Below are 20,015 nucleotides of genomic sequence, written 5' to 3' on the forward strand. Positions count from 1 at the left end.
TGGTTCCATAAAACTAGATTATAGAACACTCTCAGAAGAAAAAAAAATATGTGGCTAGAACAGGCTGCTGAGAAGTTAGGGGAAGGTAAAAGGAGGTTATTGCATTTTTTTCCAGATGTAACACATACTTAATTATTTTAGTCTAGAATAAAACTAAAATCTATTATTTTTACCTAAAATATTGTTAAATTAGGACAGTGCCTCTACTGTGGAATTTTTAAATGTACTCAATACATGAAAGCTATATAACCTTTAAATTAATCATGGTCAACTAACTACAAAAAAAGTAAGGGGGCTGGAGAGATGATGGCTCAGTGGTTAAGAGCACTGACTATACTTCCAAAGGTCCTGAGTTCAATTCCCAGCAACTACATAGTGGCTCACAACCATCTGTAATGAAATCCAATGCCCTCTTCTGGTGTGTCTGAAGACATTGACAGTGTATCCACATATATATAAAATAAACAAATTTAAAAAAAAAAAAAAAAGTATCACAAATGAAGACTAAAAACGATAGCAGGCATAGAAAAATATGAACTAAAATGTAAGAAATAATTACATATGAGCTTAGTAGTATATAAGAAAACTTAAATACCTGTTAACTTGATATGTCCTATTTCGTCAAGCAAGATGCTGTAAATCAAAATTCATGTTCAATATTTGAAACAAAATACATAAAAGCATAAATATAAAATTAGGCACTATTTAACACACTGGAAAATTTTCAATTATTAATTTAAAATAAAGTGTATTATCAAGATTATTTTGTACAAGTAAATTTTATGTAACTGTGTCATTCATATAACTGACTTTCATATAACTGATAAAAGCTTAATGATATCTAAATACATTTCAGTGCAAGAAGTTATATACATACATACATATATAGGCACACATACATATATTTTATAGTATATATGGGTAGAGTGGCAGGATGGCTTAGCAGATGGGTCCTTGATATCAAGATTGACAAACTGGGTTTGATATCTGGGGGCCATATAATAGAAGGAGAGAACTTCTATATAATAGAAGGAGAGAACTGACTCCTACAAGTTGTCCTCTGACCTCCATACATATGTCATAGCATATTTCTTCTATGTGTACATGTATGTATACATATACATACATACATACATATATATATATTGACAGGGTTTCTCTGTGTAGCCCTGGCTGTCCTGGAACCCACTCTGTAGACCAGGTTGGCCTTGAACTCAGAAATCCGCCTGCCTCTGCCTCCCGAATGCTGGGATTAAAGGTGTGCGCCACCACCACCCGGCCTATGTGTACATAATTACACATAGAAGCACACAGAGTAAACCAATATACTTAAAATCTTTAAAGCCCATATTGATAGCTTGGATACAAAAGGAGAAGAAAGCTTTACTTTTCTGGTTTCAGGTCTCTATAAACAATTCCTAATCGATGTAGATGATCCAAAGCCAGGGCCAATTCTGCAAGGTAGAATTTCACATCTTCCTCTGTAAAAAGAACCTAAAATAAAATAATAATATATCATTTGATATTTCTTCTATATTATGTATATTATATATGTACTTTTTAATTACTTCTTTAAACAATCAGTAGACAAATCTGGGCAAATTATAAGAAAATGGGCATAGTTAATTCTTGTGATTGGTACAACCATTTATATAGCAGAGAACTTTTCTTTTTGTTTTTCTATTTACTAATCATTTTATTTGTTTACATTTCAAATGTTATCCCCCATCCTGGTCTCCCTTTACAGAACCCCTCACTCCATGCCCCTCCCCCTTGCCTCTAAAAGGGTGCTCTAACACCCACCCACCTACTCCCGCCTCATCCCTCTAGCATCCCCAGAGAACTTTTCTAGATAAATGATATTAGTGTCTACAGAAAATTCTTCTTTACAAATATTAGCAATTTAAACATAATTCTTCCAGAAACACAACTTGTTTGTATACCATCTCAGATTAAATGCATTTCAACAAATGTGGGTTTTTAATGAATCTCAAAACATCAATATTAATTTTCATACAGAGCACTGACATAGTGACTATACTCAATCAGGGTAATTGACGTATTAGGGATATTTTACTTCAACACGTGTACTTCCATTGTTTCTACTATTCTCTCCTTTACCACCTAGTAGCACTTCTCAGGAATTTCACCTTTTAGATCCACTAATTCAAAAGTTCTAATCTACAACAAGTTGTGAAATTAATAACCCTTAAATTAGAATTTTAAGCATTCATCTGACCTAAACCGGATCCGACTCTTCTCACCTGGAAGTAAAGTTTACGGATTTAATAACACTGGATATCTCAATCTTTGTGTGTTGGGGAATAAAGATGTTAAAACAACGTAAAAAGCATATGGAATTTAAAATCAGAATTAGAGGTTTAGCATCAGACATGTCATTTAACCCTCAGGACCTGAGTTTTTAATATTTAAAATACAACCAATAGCTATTATATTTAACTAGGATCATTGTTCTAAGAATGACATTCATTTAAATGGACCTAAATGTACAACTATATGGAGATATTAGTACAGGGTTATATCAATATTCACTCATAGTTGAGTATTTAATCTATACACACATTTACAACTACTCAACCATTAGACATAAATTATACACTAGCAAGATTTTACTGACAGGACCCAAAGATAGCTGTCTCTTGTGAGACTATGCAGGGGCCTAGCAAACACAGGAGTGGATGCTCACAGTCAGCTATTGGATGGATCACAGGGCTCCCAATGGAGAAGCTAGAGAAAGTACCCAAGGAGCTAAAGGGATCTGCAACCCTATAGTTGGAACAACATTATGAACTAACCAGTACCCCGGAGCTCTTGTCTCTAGCTGCATATGTATCGAAAGATGGCCTAGTCGGCCATCACTGGAAAGAGAGGCCCATTGGACTTGCAAACTTTATATGCCCCAATATAGGGGAATGCCAGGGCCAAAAGAATGGGAATGGGAGGGTAGGGAAGTGGGGGGCGGTATGGGGGACTTTTGGGATAGCATTGGAAATGTAATTGAGGAAAATATGTAATAAAAATAAAAAAAAAATTTAGAACTATCAAGGGTTTTCAGATTGAACAAAATAGCTTTTTCTAGAACTCTTCTGCTTTCAATACTGAAATCTGGCTTATTGGAAGGCTCAAATTTGAATAATATAGCACATGGTTAAATTTGCCCATTTAGATTACAGTCACTGTACTTCACAATGCAGCTTCATGCTACTAGGAAAACAGAAGCAAACACAGTTAGCATTACTTGTTATCTAAGTTTCAGGGATATTTCTTTGACTATTCTAATAATCAAAGTATAAAAAAACATTATCTTCAACTTATTAAGAATAAAAGTACTTTTTACTCATTTAACTTGTGTGAAAGAACAATCAAAGGGTCGCTGAAATCCAATCTATGACAAAACTCTAAATATCATTTAGGTTACTTATACATTATGTCAAACATATAGTCTTATCCTGATGTTGTCTTTGTAGAAAGCCTCACAAAAATAAGAAACCTACTAAAAAGTAAATTATGTACCAGACGCAATTATGTGCCAGAACTATGTATTCTTTCCTTTGTTACAGTCTTCCAAAAACTCTATACTATGCCATTATTAACATCTTACATACGTGGACAATGAGATTAAGAGCAACTAAGTAACTTGCTCAAAGTAAAAACTAGTAAGTAGGAAACATAGGATATGAATTAAGGAATACTTGTCCCTAAAATATGACCTTTTCCCCAGAAGCCACTTGTATCTCACTTAGAGTATATTTCCCTCTTATTTTAGGTTCATGGCTAATAATGATTTCAAATTTGCTAACTATCCTACTCATAACCTACCTTAAAAGAAAAAGTCACCTAAGGTTCCAATAAAAGGAAAAACATTATTAACACGTGATTTAATAAAGTGTGTATGGGAATGTATACATTAAGATATGCACATTGATACTACATATATTATATAGAAGTCTCCTTTGTTTCCAGTTAATGCTATATCATAAGCATACTACCATATATTTCAAACTTGTTTATGATCATTATTAAATGACATCATTATTCATAGACCAAGGAGTTTTTCATACCTTGTGGCCTTTCCAGTTTTCATGAAGTACCAGCAATTTGTTGTCTATTTTCCATTAACCTACTCTTTTGTTCAGTAGATATAAGCCCTTAAAGTATTAAGAAATCATGTCTTGCAGAGGTCCTGAGTTCAATTCCCAGCAACATGGTGGCTCACAACCATCTCTGCTGGGATCTGAAGCCTTCTTCTGGCATGCAGGTGTACATGCAGATAAGAGTACTTATACATAAAATAAATAAATAAATCTTAAAAATGTCTTTATCACATTAATTTCCAGTGCTTTTCAAATATGTGCTGGTTTTCATAAGTAGTTCTTAATTTTTTATAGTCAAATTTATTTTATGTTTCTTTTTTCCCTTATTACTTCAAAGCTTACTAAATGTCCATTCAATGATAAACAACTAAAAACACAGCTGCACTTTATTTTAGGATATAGTGATTACTTCTAAGATACAGTTCTATTATATAGGTAAAATTCACTTGGTGTGTGGTACAGATAGTTATTTATATTGTTTTTGAAATATCTAGCTAAATTCTCATAAATTGTTTTCATTAAACAATTTTCCAAAATATATGATTCATCTTTTAATCATAATTATATGTGTTTACATATACATATATATACACACATATATATGTGTGTGTATTATATATATATATATATATATATATTATATTTTTTCATGGCTTATACAATATGTTCCTGATCCTGTGTTTAAACTATAAATTTGTCTTACAGAAACTTTCTAGTAGATAAAAAAACAGTTATGGTAGAACACACCTATAATTCTAGCACTTAGGATGCTGCAGTAGGAAAGATTTTATGTTAAAGGACAGCTTGTGTCTAATAGCTAGACTCTGTCTCAAAAAAATCAAATGACTAAAAAGTAAATTTTAAGAAAAGTACACATCATATGACATTTTTGGCATGTGCTTCCTTATGTAGATAATTTGTGAAATTATACTGTAAATTTTAAACACACAGATTTCTATTGAGATTTTGTCTGGAATTTTATTAAACTAGTAAATGAAGTTTTCAAAAAATGTTTGCTTTACAATAATAATTTGAAGATATTTTCTCTTTTTTGTATTGGAAATACAATTTTATTTTCAAACTTTCTTTACAAACATATAATTCTATATCTATGACAAATTGCTGAGATACACATCTTTATTTTATAGATAAGAAAAGTAAGTTCCAGAAAGAAGATATATCCTCTATTATAGAGTCAGACATGGCAGAAAATGAAAAAGACACTATCATTATGAAGGGAGAAGATATTTTCTTGATAATAGCAAAAAGAAAGTTCTGGGTCAGAATTTTATGTGTTTATGTATGAATTTATTTGAGTATATGTGTCTGTGTGCATTTTCAGAGAGAAAATTTGAGGCAGGTTTTTTTTTTAATTTAAGGAACAAACATAAAATTTCTTAATACATACTAAAATGAATTTTAAAAGTCTATTTCTAAGGCACAAATAATTCTTCAGTTTGGATTACTCAACTTTTTATTCACAAGTGAAGTATAACCAACAATCAACTACTTATAAAAAGCTGCCTATAGAATTAATCACTGAATCAGTTTTTTAATGTCTATTCAATAAGTAAACTAATTTATTGTCTTTTGGGAAATGCATTTAAAATGCTTGCTCTTACCTAATATTCCAGACTTAGGAATGAAAACTTACTGACTGCATCTCTGTGCTAGTATGAGTTTAGATAGTCCCACATCGAGAATGGAAGTCTGAAGAGTTTAAAAGAAAATTAGAAATGACTACAGGTAAGAATTTTTCATAAACATTTGTGACAATTTATAATCTAACATAAGAAATAATGAATGCTGGAGCCTTGATATACCATTGTCCCTCTATAAGTTTCTTTAAAATTTTCCCTTGGATGAGAGTCATAGACAGACCCTATTACATACTAAATTATGACCTACAGTACAAAATATATGGTCATGCATGCCAAGTTCTGCACTGGAGGTAGACAGATAAAAGCCAGAGACCTCAGCCACTTAAGCACTGACTAGCGTGTCATAAATACATTGTTCCTTTATCACAAGTCCTAGAGCTCTGGGGATCAATGGTAACTCTCCTATACTCAACATTATAAATTCTGGAAGTTGGATGTTGAACTACAGTCATCCAATTAAAACTTTGCTAAGAGACGATCATTTCAAAACAAAATAAAATGGACAAAAACAGAAGCTATTCTCCTGCCTGAAACATTCAAAACACAGGACAAAATATATGGAATGATATTTCTCAAGACACTGGACATCCAGTAACAAAAGACAGTGAAATACTGAGATATGAGTAACAAATGTGGTATGTCCTATGACTGTACTAGCTTACTACCTGGAACGTTTCCAAGTAGTACTATAGGGAGATGATCTTAATTGGAGCTCAGAGGTTTTCTGAAGTAATGAGTTAGAGGCAAGAGTCTTGGAGAAGAAAAGAATTCAGAGTACTAAAGCAAAGGAAACTTCAGAATGACCTTTCATGATATGTAAACAGTTCCAAGTATATAGATGGAGTACATAGTACATGTGGAGGAGGACACTATGCTGTCAGGAAGAGCATCAAGAAAACAATCCTTGCAATTCACATTGGGCCATAAATAGCTGCTTGTTCTCTTCAACTAGAGCAGAAAACAACACACACATAGAGTCGGAATAATCAGAAGGACTTTGCTTTAATAGCAGATCAAAATTAATTCTAATTAAATGTTCAAGTCCACTCTAACACATTTTAAAGGAAGACATGAAAAGATAAAACTATTTCTATATTTTCAAGCAAGCATCAGTGTATTTCCAGAAGCACAAAAATATTCATCATCTAGCCCATTAAATTTTACTATGACTGTCCAGATATAAGGAATTCTTAATTATGGATCAATAGAAACTACCTGAGCTCAACAGAAACTATAGTCTTAAAAGATTAAGAGAACCCACTAAGCTCAAGAAGATAAAAGACATGCCTTGTTTGGAAAGCAAGGTAATAAATCATAATTCCAAGGATGCCATTTACAGTAATTAGGAAAGGTTGTCATTTGAAAAGAGAGAAAAATTAACCCCATGCTAAATGTTGTCCTAGTCCTAAGTGAGAAAGCTTAAATGCAAGACCTAGAGTTGAGGGGTACATGCAAATATGAGAGTGGGTTCCTACCATATGAGAGGCTCAGTGTTTGTTTCTTCAGCACTAAAGATAAAAAGAGCCTATATGATCAAAATGACAAAAAATTTATCATGCAAGAAAGTGAAGTTTATAGTATCTAGCTACCATCCAATACAAAGCCATAACTATGTAGTAGTGCACACCTTTAACCCCAGCATGGTGAAGGCTGAAATGGAAAGCCTTGAATTCACATCAGTCCACAATAGTATCTACTAGTTCTAGAAAAACAAAGGAAGGATGGAAAGGAGAAAGGAAAGAGGGGGGAAGAAGGGAGGACGGGAGGAAGGGAAGGAAGGAGAAAAGAAAAACCTTGCAAGTATGCTGCCAATGAGCTAGAAAATAAGTCATGAAAAATATTTAATGAATATGGCAAGTGGTAGGTATTAAGACCATATGTTCCTGACCCCAAGATAAAAAATTCACATTATAAAACTTAACAGAAATACAAAATAACAAAGTGAGATATTAGTTAATACTACCAAGTTAGTAAACTGCAATTATTATTGTAATTGATTACAATATAAGTGAGATAGATGGTAGGCTTAAAGACTACCATATCAAAATATACAATCATATATTAAATGTAATAAGTCTAGTACCTTACTTGAAAAAAACCCACATTTTCAAATTGGAAAAATAATCAAGGATGCCATAAGTACTTCTTAATTGCTACAAGTAAAACTACAATTAAAGTGAAGACACAAAAAAGATTATACTGAGCCAATGCCGCTTTTTAAAAAGAGTCATCAAACTTCCAAAGTAAATCATTTAATAATGACATCAACTCTTTATCAAGAAAGAATATCACCCATAAAAGTTTCTTTAAAACTTTAGTAGAGCCGGGCAGTGGTGGCACATGCCTTTAATCCCAGCACTTGGGAGGCAGAGGCAGAGGCAGGTAGATTTCTGAGGTCTACAAAGTGAGTTCCAGGACAGGCAGGGCTATACAGAGAAACCCTGTCTCAAAAAAAACAAAACAAAACAAAACAAAACAAAAACAAAAACAAAAACAAAAAACAAAACCCAAAAAACCCAAAAAACAAACAACAACAACAAAAACAAACTTAAGTACAAATTGGAGAAATATACAAATCTGTTATTTCATGTGTTTCTAAAATATAAAATCAAGTATAGTATGTATTTCATTTTCCATTTGTAAAACAACCACTACTAACCAACGTGATCCAACAGGTTGGTTCCTATCTAATGAGTCTTCCACCACCCAACAAGAGATTACATTTTCCTCATACCCAAATGGAACATTTGCCAATACATACATATATCATGTTCTAAAGAATACAGTAAGTATAAACAAATTCAGGAGGAGTCAGGTTATTAAATGGTATCCTTTATGACTAGAGTAGTATTGGATTAGAAATTAATATTAGAAAGATGTCTGGAAAATAACCACATATACATAAATTAAATATTATCTTTTCAAACACCCAATGAGTCAAATTAAAAAAGTGAGAAAATATGTTAGAGGAAGTAAAAGGGCCAAAGTAGGAGGACTAAAAGTAAAACTTTGCAATCCTAAATAGCTGACTTGGAAAAGAAGAAAGCCTTCAACGTAATAACAGAGCTAGTAGTTACAAAGTAAGGACTAATACAAATAAAAGAAAAAAAAATAGAACTATAACAAAAATCAATGAAGCCAAAGCTTGGATCATAAAGAGAAAATTATAAGGCTGATAAACTTCTAACAATGCCAAGAGGGCCAAAGAAGAGAAGACAAACTACTACCATAAGGAGTGAAAGCCATCCATAAAAAAGGATCCTTCAACTAGGAGAGAAGATAATAAGGAAGATAAAAACAGCTGTGGTGGTTTGAATGCAAAATCTCATACCTGTTCGTGTATTTGACACCTAGTCCCCAGCTGTCGGCACTGTTTGAAGAGGTTATGAACCATTTAGGACAAGAAATGTTGCTGGAGAAAGAATATCAGGGCAGGCTTTGCACATTTATAGCTTTGCCTCACTTCCATAGTGAGACAAAAACTTTCTGCTTCCTACCCCTGCTGCATGCCTCTCTTGTTATGTATTCTCCCCCTGTAACTGCTAGCTAAAATAAACTCTTTGTTCTAGAAGTTCCTCTTGGTTGGAACACAGCAAAAGCAACAACAAAATAACTCACACAAAACCTATAGCTACAAATATGAGGAAACAAATACATTCCTTAAAACACACAAGCTCCCACACAACTCACAAGAATAAACAGTAGTTATAAATCTACTACATAAAGTGACTTTCTGGCTAAACACCTTACCAAAAAGAACTTTTTTGGCCAAAACAACTTACCAGTGGAATTGACTTCACAAATGAATTCTATCAATCATTATTATCAATTAATACTGAATCTAAATACATTCTACTGGAAAGTCGAAGAAAAAAATCCTATTCTGAGAAAAAAACTTATTCAACTTATGAGCAAGAATTACTGTTGATACAGCAAACAAATGTGGAAAACATAAGACAAAATAAACACTGTTTTATGAAAATAGTTATAGGTATGGAGAGATGGCTCAGCAGTTACTAGTGCTGCGCTGGCTTTTCAGGAGTCAGGTTTGAATCCCAGAACCCCCATGGCTGTACACAACCATCTGTAACTACAGCTCCAGGGGATATAATGCCCCTTTCCAGTCTCCACAGACACTACCTCAACATGGGGCCCATGGCACATTCAGGCAAAACACCCATACACATACAATAAAAACAAAAAAATATTAAAAGGTAAATAAACACAAAATGTACTAAACATTTAGCACACCTCCAATAATATTTTAAAGTAATTACACCTGATGTCTATGTGGCATTCCTTCAGAAATACAAGGTTGGGTTACCATTTCACAATTCTCCATATCATAAATTAAGCAGGAAAAAAATCTCTATTAAAAGCATGAGACAATATGTAACATCTATTAAAAAATCTCCCCACAATATAATAAGATGATAACTCAACCCAATAAAGAATACAGAAATGTATAGCTTTACGTTTTACAGTGAAATGAAGCTTCCCTCTACTTTGAAGCAACAAAAAGATAAGAATGTTTGCTCCCATCAAATTTATTCAACATCAGAATGAAAGTTCAAGCTAATACTAGCAAGGTTACAAATAAAAGAAATAAATACATGATATCTAAAGATGAAAGAAGTAAAGTACCTTGTCAAAAGTAAATAATACAAAAGCTTTTGACATCTACATAAAAAGCAGCCAGAATATGTAATTCTACTAGGTTATAAGATACAAACTCAATATAGGAACTCTATTGTTTCCCCCACTGAAAATTAAACTAAAAAAACTATTCTACTTTCATCATTAAACAGGAAGCACTAAAAGAAAACTGACAAAAGATGTGTGAGTCCTATATGCTGGAAAAATCACTGCTAAAATTAGGTAATTGCTAATGGAGTGGAAAGAGAAACCATGTTTATAGAAAATTCAATGTATTTTAGATGTCCGATCTCCACATTGAGTGAAATTCCAGCCAAATTTCATGTAGGTATTAATTTAAAATGTGGGAAGTTGTCTTTAAAATTAATAAAGAAATGTAAATGACCTATAAGAGCCTAAACAATTTTCACAAGAAAAGCAAGGCTTATGGATTGTAATCACTGACCTGTAGATATATCATAAAGAATCAGTCATCAAGACAGAGGGGTACTATTACAAAGATTGACAAATGAATCACTGAACAGAACAGAGTACCCAAAGATAGACCTTCACATACATGATAATCTGATTTTCACCGAAATTATAAGGTAATTCAGTGAAGAAAGATAATTTTTTTCTAACCATGATGCTAAAAATGGAAACTTCTATCTATTTTAAAAAGACTGCTGCACACAACTACACATTAAAATAACCCCAAGTTAACTAAGACTATAAATATAAACTATAGAAACCTCTAGAATACACAGGAAAATCTTCACCTAGAATAAGGTCAACAATTCTTAAATGGAATATTAAAAACAATTAATTTAATGGGAAAATTATAAATAAGAAATTCTGCTTTCAAAAGATACAAGACTAAAAAGGCAAAGTATAAACCAGAAGAAACCTTTTATAAACAGCAAATATGATTAAAGACTTACATCTAAACTATATGAGAAACTCTGGAACCTCGAGAAGAAAACAAATAATTCAATTTAAAGTGGGCAAATGTTTAAACATTTTATCAAAGAAGATAGACACAAAATAAACGCAGAAAAAGATGCCCAAAATCATTAGTCTTTAGTGATGAAATTCAGAAATTAGGTAACACTATATATTTACCAGATGTTCAACAAAACTACATACAAAAAAAAAAAAAAAGAAAGAAAAAAGAAAACGGATCATACCAGGTGTTGGCAAGGATGTGAGGCCAACTGAAATTCTCATATGCCGCTGTTTGAAGTGTAAAAATTATATAAGCACTTTGGAAAAAACAGTTCAGCTATGTCTTCACAGTAAAACTTACACCTACCATATGACCCAGCTGTTATATTCCTAGATATTTACCCATGAAAAATGAAAACATATGTCAATACAATCATTTGTACATGAATGTTTATAGCAGCTTAATTGGTACTATCCAAAAACTGCAATAACTCAAACATTCATCAACAAGTAAATCAACAGAACATGGTGCATCCATACAATGGGTACTGCTCACCAATAAAAGTAAATGAACTGGCACACAAACAACATGGATAAATCAAAATAATTATAATGATTTAAACCAGACAAAAAGAAAATATATTATGATTTTGTTTCTATAATCTGTTAGAAAACATAAACCAAACAGTGACAGCAGAAAGAACAGGGTTGGGATGGGAAGAATACATTACAAATTTTTGGCAATAATATATTTTATTTTAATAGTGATCTCACAGTTATATGAAAATGCAAAATATATCAAATTGTGTAATTTATTATGCCATTTATTGTATGTCAATTATACCTCAGTAAGTCCACTTCAAATGACTAAGTTAAACACTACACCTAGGTAGCTTGAGTAGCCAAAGTCTAGGCTTGTTCCTATCTACATCATTCAGCTCTTTCTAATATTCTTTCATCTCAGAGAAAAGTTATTAGGAGTCTGAGATGATCTGAAAGGCACATAATAAAGCATCAACTGACATATCATTAAATACTATATATAGTGATAAAAAGCTTAAGATTTCAGATTTCTACAGGAAAATTACATAACTTTTTTTAGGTTTGTTTGAATAAAATATACTAACAAATTTATAAGGAAATTCTCACCTCTTTGGATAATCTTGTGAAGACATCTCCTCCCCTGAGGAAATCCAATATTAAGTACAGCTTCCCTTCAGTCTGAAAAGCTAATTACAAACCACAATGTTGTAGCAGTTAAACTCTGCCATAATTGTATATGAACATGTTTGCAATTTTATTATCAAATATCATTAAACAATTATATATTAACATTGTTAGATAATATATCAAAATAAAACCCACTATTTAACCCAGTATTAAAATAGGTATGTATATATTCCTTTCCACGACATATTCAATTTTGCATGTGGCTTTACAAAAATACTCTACCACAAAAACTTTCCTGATAATGAAGTATCTTGTTCTAGTGTAGCTGCCAAAATTTGTCTGCCAATCTTATCTATTGCATTCTACAAATCTCAAAAATATGGTCACCTCCTCTACAGAGCCTCCCAATTCATCACATTTCCATATAGCATCTTTAATTCCCACTCCATCAAACTTACAGCTACTTTTGAGGTTTAATTGTACTTCCTGCATCTTTTGTGGTATTTATTTCGCTTTCCTTTGCATATTAATTTACACAGTTTCATTCTTTATACAATACTAGAAATTATGACTTTGTTTCACTTCTGCAGCCCACTTCATTTGATACAGTATTTTGTCCCAATAGGGGTTTATTCTTAATCTCATGGCATGTCAGAGACTCAAAGAGGTTCTAATATACTGCTACTTCTATTCCATTATATTATGAAAGAATTAATAATTAAGGAGCCAGAATTTCTTGTAATTTATATAAATTGGATAAATATTTAAAAGACTTTTTGTCAAAAATTACAGTAAAAATAAATCAGTACATGTTACATTTTAAATGCACAAAATTAAATGGTATAGTAAACTGCATTAATGCTTTATTTTGATCTATTTATCTTCAGTAAAATCATATCTATACATCTCTTTGATACATTACCAATAGACATGATTCAAATTCATAAATGCCTGACTCCAAACATCCCTCCCCCATTATTTCTGCTGATTCTTACTAATCTCACCACTTAAGTATTGCAAAATAGTTGAACCTAACTAATATAACTACATAGCTAGCTCTCTTGATTAGAGCCAGAAAATACTATCCCTGTAAATAAACATCTGAATATTTTATATAAATTATCATAGTAGCCTATGATCACTGGAGATATTCCTTTATCTCATCTAGAAATACTACATTTTCTCCATTTTTATTCTTTGTGAATTTCATATATGCATATGTGTTTAGAACAAACTTACCCTCATTTCCTTCCTTCCAATTCCTCTCATAGCCAATACTGCCTCCCAATTTTATGCGCTCATTTGAAGTTTCGGGTTCACATAGAGTTACTAGTATGAGCATGGGTGTAGGGCCATCTACTGAAGCATGGAGGATACTCTTTAAGAGACTGCATTGCTGAAGAAAACTGACTCTACCAACAGCTGTCAATTGCCAAGAGTTCATCAGCCACCTTGTGAGACTTCAAGACTCCCTCCCTAATACTTGGTGGGATTTTGGAAGACATTATCATGCTACCTTAATTAAGTTAATCTACTTAAGACAATGAGTTCAATTAAAAGTTAGCTATGAATCCATATTTCAGGTATATTTTATATTGCTGAATATATTACAAAACATTTATAATAGTATCTGAAAGATTTACAGTTCTCTAATTGCATAACTAAAAGGGTTGCTTACCATAGTGCAGTTTGACGATAAATGGATGATTTACTTCCACCAGGATATCCCTCTCCATCTTCGTGCGAACACGGTCTCGAACTAAAATCATAAGGACTGAAATGTTATACTTATTCATAATCTTAGTAATGATCTGTCATTTGCCAACCAAAATATAAACATATAAAAAATTTCATAAGTAAACAATTGAATTAAGTCTATACATTCCTAGACAACCACCAGATTTAGTTTAAATCTAGAGACAAGCTAAAGTGGCATATTTGGTTAATACGTATTTCTTTAAGTTTTCATGTGAAGTAAAACTGAACTTAATACTATTCTTTGTGTTCTTTCTCTTTGTCCCTTCTCTGTCTGTCTCTGTCTGTCTGTTTCTCCCTCCATCCCTCTGTCCCTCAGTCCTTCCCTCCCTGGGTTTTATGAAGTCCATGCTGATCTTAAATATGGTATACAGGGAAGGATAATCTTGAACTCCACCTCTCTAGAGCTAGGATTATAGGTTTGTAATATATCAGGGCCAGTATTAATATTATAAGTCTGGAAGACAGTATATATAATTGTGGGGGGCAGTTGTGCTTTCTTAATGTGCAACACCCAGACAAAAGGTAAAAAATAAAGATGTTGAAAGAAAAAAAGATTAAAAAAATGTTTAACTTCAGACTAAACTGAATAAAATGTTACACTTTCTGATATTAAATTTTTATTCAGATACAAATTCAAGCAATTGTTATACAACAATAGAGGACCCCAGAAGTATCAGTTGTTAACTAGAAGACTGTCTTAACAATGCTAAAGGCAACTCCCTTACAACTACTCTTCTTATAAGCATATGCAGCATACTTTTAAAACAAGTTTTGCTAAATTCTATTCTAATAAACTTTCTAATTCCATACCTTTCAAAGAAGCTTTTCTTAACACCTTCATTGCATAGAGCTGCCCAGCATCAGGACCAGTCTTCTTTCTAACAAGAAAAACCTAACAGAGGAAATATTTTTATGTGAATTTTACAGTTCAAGCCACTTTACCATTTTTAAATATATTTTCTTATTTATTCCTGTGAATTTCATACAATGTATTCTGATTATATATACCCCTATTCTCCCCAGTATGTTCTAACTCCATCATTTCTCCCAATGCTATATTTTCTTTTAATAAAGAACTTAGGGCTGGTGAGATGGCTCAGTGGGTAAGAGCACCCGACTGCTCTTCCGAAGGTCCAGAGTTCAAATCCCAGCAACCACATGGTGGCTCACAACCATCCGCAACGAGATCTGGCGCCCTCTTCTGGAGTGTCTGAAGACAGCTACAGTGTACTTACATATAATAAATAAAATCTTTAAAAAAAAAGAACTTAGCCTATTAGTAGTGCTTCTAGCTACTAGAGTTTAGGGCCTACGATGAGAATGCCAACACCCTCCCAACTCCATCCCCATGGAATTTTGACTGACTTGATCTGGAGCAAGTCTTAAACTGAAAACCACAGTTCCTATAAGTTCATGTATGGATCAATTTTGTCATATCCAGAAAATAGTTTCATAGTAGTGTTCCCCAACCCCTGGTTCTTATACTATTTGTTTGTTAAGCTTGGTCGAGCTGTATTAAGTTACTTAAAGGAAGAAGAAAATATTACAGCTGGCAGAAGATAACAAAGGAATGTACATCTCAAAAAACTAAATCATGAAATGAAATCATTCCCGTTTTTTGAGATTATAATGTATCTGGATCAAGCCCACCCATCCACTAACTCCCCTCCAAATCCTTCTCTATCCCCACTAGTATTCCCTCCAAACTTGAAGACATTTTTGCTTTCTGTGCACTAATTATATATATTTTTTGCCCTTATATTCTCTGTTATAAAATACATATAAATGTAGTTATACTATAATTTATAATTAGGCACTTTATATTTGCTCACATTTTACTTAATTCATTAAATCAAACTGTGAATATAATACAAGTAGACAAGCTTTGTGGGACATACAAAATTTTGTGATTCAAGAGATTAGTAACAAAATCAAACATAGGTGTGAGTCCTTAATAAAGACCAGAAAATGCTATTGCCATAAATACTCATTTGTTTTAGAAGTTCCGGGCATTTTATTTTATAACAAAGAATAATAAGAGGCAATACTTACCTGCCAGGTAAAATTAATCATGATGGTAAAGTATCTCAATAAAAATGTGAACAATAAATCCTAATGTTATCAAGTGAGCTTAAATATCTTATTTTTCATTTTTTTAATCATCTGAATGAATCAATTCTGCTTCATATGACTTTTTATTTGAATTGTTTCTAATCTTCATTTCATTAAACCTTGTTTTATTTTTTTTTCCAAGACAGGGTTTCTCTCTATAGTATAGCCTTGGCTGTCCTGGAACTCACTTTGTAGACCAGGCTGGCCTTGAACTCAGAAATCCACCTGCCTCTGCCTCCCGAGTGCTGGGATTAAAGGCGCGCACCACCACGCCCGGCAAACCTTGTTTTATTAATGTGCAGTTTTATATGACTTTGGCATTAGTAGAATTTTGTTCCCATTAAATAGACTAAAACATTTAATGTCATAAAACTACATGATCTAAAACTCCTATTGCTTATACTTAAGTAAGTCTGTACAGCCCAAAGTTTCTTGGAATTGGGCCTACACTAATCTGATTCACAGCCTTGGCCAAATTCCTGAATATGCTCACCATATAGCAAGTCACACCCACACAATGCCTACATAAATGATGCAATACTGACAAGCAAGTATGTTCACATCCTAAGAAGCAAAACAAAAACTACCTTCTAAATATTTTTTGGTTGATAAACTACATAAACCTCACTATTTTGTATCTTAGTAGTATGGATTTAAAGGGGGTTTCAATGATCTATTTGCTAAAACAAAATTCCTATACAAAGTGTTCTATAAATTTAATGACTAAACATACAACTTTTTTTAATAGAATAGTGCTTCATTTCAAATAAAAATGTTCTTGAAAAAATAACCATTTTGTTATATATTATTTTCTTTATGAAGATCAATAATAAAAGTTTATCTTATCTGTTTAATGGGTTTCTACCTAACAGATATTGTTACTATTAATGTATTTCTTTATAGTGGTTGCCAATGTCATTTCTGGCCTGCTTAGACTTTCAGGCCCAATGTACATTTGTAAATAACAATGTGTAATTCTCGGCTTTGTGTAATCCTTCCTACTCTATTATTTCCGTTTCTGTCTCTATTGCCACTAGCTTTTTGTCTTGTTTTGGGCTTTATCCTCCCTTCGATGTTTGGATTTGTTTGAGAATGGGTCTCATGTACCCAAGCTAGGCTCAAACCACTCGGTGGCCCCCAGGCTAGGCTTAACCTCAAAAAGCAGCCTTCTTCCTCAGCAGCCAATATGCTAGGGTTACAGGCAAACAGCAGCACGTATAACTTACGCTATTTGCTTTGAATTTCCATTGTTATTTATCTATGGAATTCTTAAATCTTTTATGAGACAAAGCAAGAAATAAACTCACAGATGAAGATGTATAACAAAACTTTTAATAACTTGAAATGTTTCTGTGGAATCATTTGTCAAATATTTAAGCATTTATTAATTTGATATAAAAACTTCATCTCTGTTCTTCTAAGTTAATATATACTCTCAGAAACATTAAAACTAAAATTTTATAGAATATATATATACCTAATTTACAAGTTACTTTTATTATACTTCATCTACAAACACCAGCAACTTCTCAATAGAGCCTCCTAATTTTGGTTTCCATCCCTGTCTGACTGTTTTCTGCTGCTGTAATAGATACCATGACAAAAACAACTTGAGGGTTAAAGGGTTTATTTGGCTTACACATTACAGTCCATGGAGAGAAGCCAAGGCAAGAAATAAAGCATAGACCATGTAGGAATGCTGCTCACTGGCATACTTCCTCCAGCCTGTTCAGCCACCTTCTTTATACAGACCAGACTCACCTAGCCAGCCAGGTATGGTACCACCCACAGTGTGCTAGGTCTTCCTACACCAAGCATCAATTAAGATAATACCTTACAAATAGGCCCACAGGCTAAACTGATGGATGCAGTGTTTCAACTGAGGTTCCATTTTTCAGGTGTGTAAAGCTGACAACCAAGATCGTCTTTGATACTTACCTTACATCATGCATTGACAAAGCCATCTCTATTTGTCTTTCTGTCCTATATATATTTCTATGTTTGTTATATATCCTATATCATATAGGTACCAGACTATATTCAAATTATCAATGTCTAGTTTATATTCACCAGTACATTTCATAAAACTACTGACACACTCAGTAAATCTCTTTCCTTGCAAATGTCTTCATCACTGTTTTCACTGCCTGATTGCCTTATTTTTGCTCTTTGTAAGTAGAGCTCAGCTATTGTGATGATTTTCTTTCTTTCCCAGAAGTAGTGATTATTTCTGTCTTTCTAACAGCTACTTATTGTATGAATTCAGTAATTTTCATTAGATTAAAGGTACACAAGATTCAGGATCCATATTCATATACTTCATTTCTAAGAATCATTACCAAATAATAATCAAATACAATGACTATATGAATTAATTTTCTCAAAGATTCTTCAAAACAAGAATTGTTCATGATTTCTAAATCACCTAATGCTAGTTCTACTTTGCTGTAAGAGATGATGAGTTAGCTTATGAGTCCACACATGAATTATAGCCTAAATTCTAAATTTTCATGCAGAGCTGAGTAACAGAGACAACAATGACCAGGAAAAAAAATTCACAAAAAAAACCCATAAAAATATCTTTGTAAGAACCAAGTAAATAATTTAGACAACCAACAAAGGACATGCCATGTTTTTTACACAGAGTAATATAAGCTCAGGGGGTTAGAAAACCTTGACTGCTATAGAACAGTATAAAGAAATCTGAAGAAAAACAGAAATAAAACACATAAAACTAAAGAGTCACCTTCCTGTGCATCCTTTGAGACCCATAGAAATGATTTGTACATGTGTATACACATTTTTGTTAAATATCAAGAAAAACAAATGTAGAAAAAGTATTTATTACCTTTCCAAAAGATCCCTGACCAAGAACCTTGAGCAAGTCAAACTGTGCGGGATCTGCTTTCTCGTATCCTTCTTTAACATGCTGNGTAATAGGTATCTCCTTAACCAATTCTTCCCGCTAATAAAACAAAGACAAAAACAAAATCCAAATCATATTCATGCACAGTTCCAACATCTTCTGATTAGTTCCATTTCAAGTCAACAACAACAACAACAAAATCACACCATAAGTTATGCAGTAATAAATTCCGTAAGGCAAGCACTTTGTTTTATGGACTATTGATAGTCTCATCTCCTGACATCACACAGATATACTTTCCTTTCTTGTGGGTTTTTATTTGTTTTTTTGAGGCAGAGTCTTGCTATGTCTACCCAGATAGACTGGAACTTGCTATGTGGATCAGATGGGCCTCAAACTGTTGACAATCCCCACTAAAGTGTAGCTTAAGAGACAGAGACACAGAGAAAGTAAAGATAAATCCTTGCAGATTATGAGACTGCAAACATAAAAATCACAAAAGTCCTTTAAAATACTATTTTACTCTATTCTTAAGCATTTTAATATCTAACTAGTCAGATCAATGCAAAGCAAAATCATAAAAATATGATTTATGAACTCAAAATGTTCCCAAGCCATGAACCTTAATTAATTTGAATATAATCTATATACAAGTCTCCTATCATATAGGTGAGAAAGAAAGAAATCCTCCCAGATAGTATTTCTACCCCATAATAGAAGACTCCTCTCAGGTTTAAAATTACACTCAACTGA

The 20,015-nt window shown here is 32.7% G+C and overlaps 1 protein-coding gene across 4 annotated transcripts in view; it reads right to left on the bottom strand.

Annotated features, from left to right (window-relative positions):
* Nucleotides 1-20,015, bottom strand: part of Rps6ka6 (ribosomal protein S6 kinase A6) — a 140,460-nt gene that overhangs the window by 32,956 nt on the left and 87,489 nt on the right. For all 4 annotated transcript variants that reach the window (XM_021153084.2, XM_029473708.1, XM_029473709.1 and 1 more), the window contains 6 exons: nt 19,245-19,361; nt 15,095-15,176; nt 14,205-14,285; nt 12,506-12,585; nt 1,388-1,494; nt 596-633 (listed from right to left, as the gene is read on the bottom strand). In XM_021153084.2, coding sequence (XP_021008743.2) covers nt 596-633; nt 1,388-1,494; nt 12,506-12,585; nt 14,205-14,285; nt 15,095-15,176; nt 19,245-19,361 — 505 coding nt within the window. The remainder of the gene's footprint in view (nt 1-595; nt 634-1,387; nt 1,495-12,505; nt 12,586-14,204; nt 14,286-15,094; nt 15,177-19,244; nt 19,362-20,015) is intronic.

The sequence above is a fragment of the Mus caroli genome, chromosome X, assembly GCF_900094665.2.
Source record: "Mus caroli chromosome X, CAROLI_EIJ_v1.1, whole genome shotgun sequence".
Classification (NCBI taxonomy): domain Eukaryota; kingdom Metazoa; phylum Chordata; class Mammalia; order Rodentia; family Muridae; genus Mus; species Mus caroli.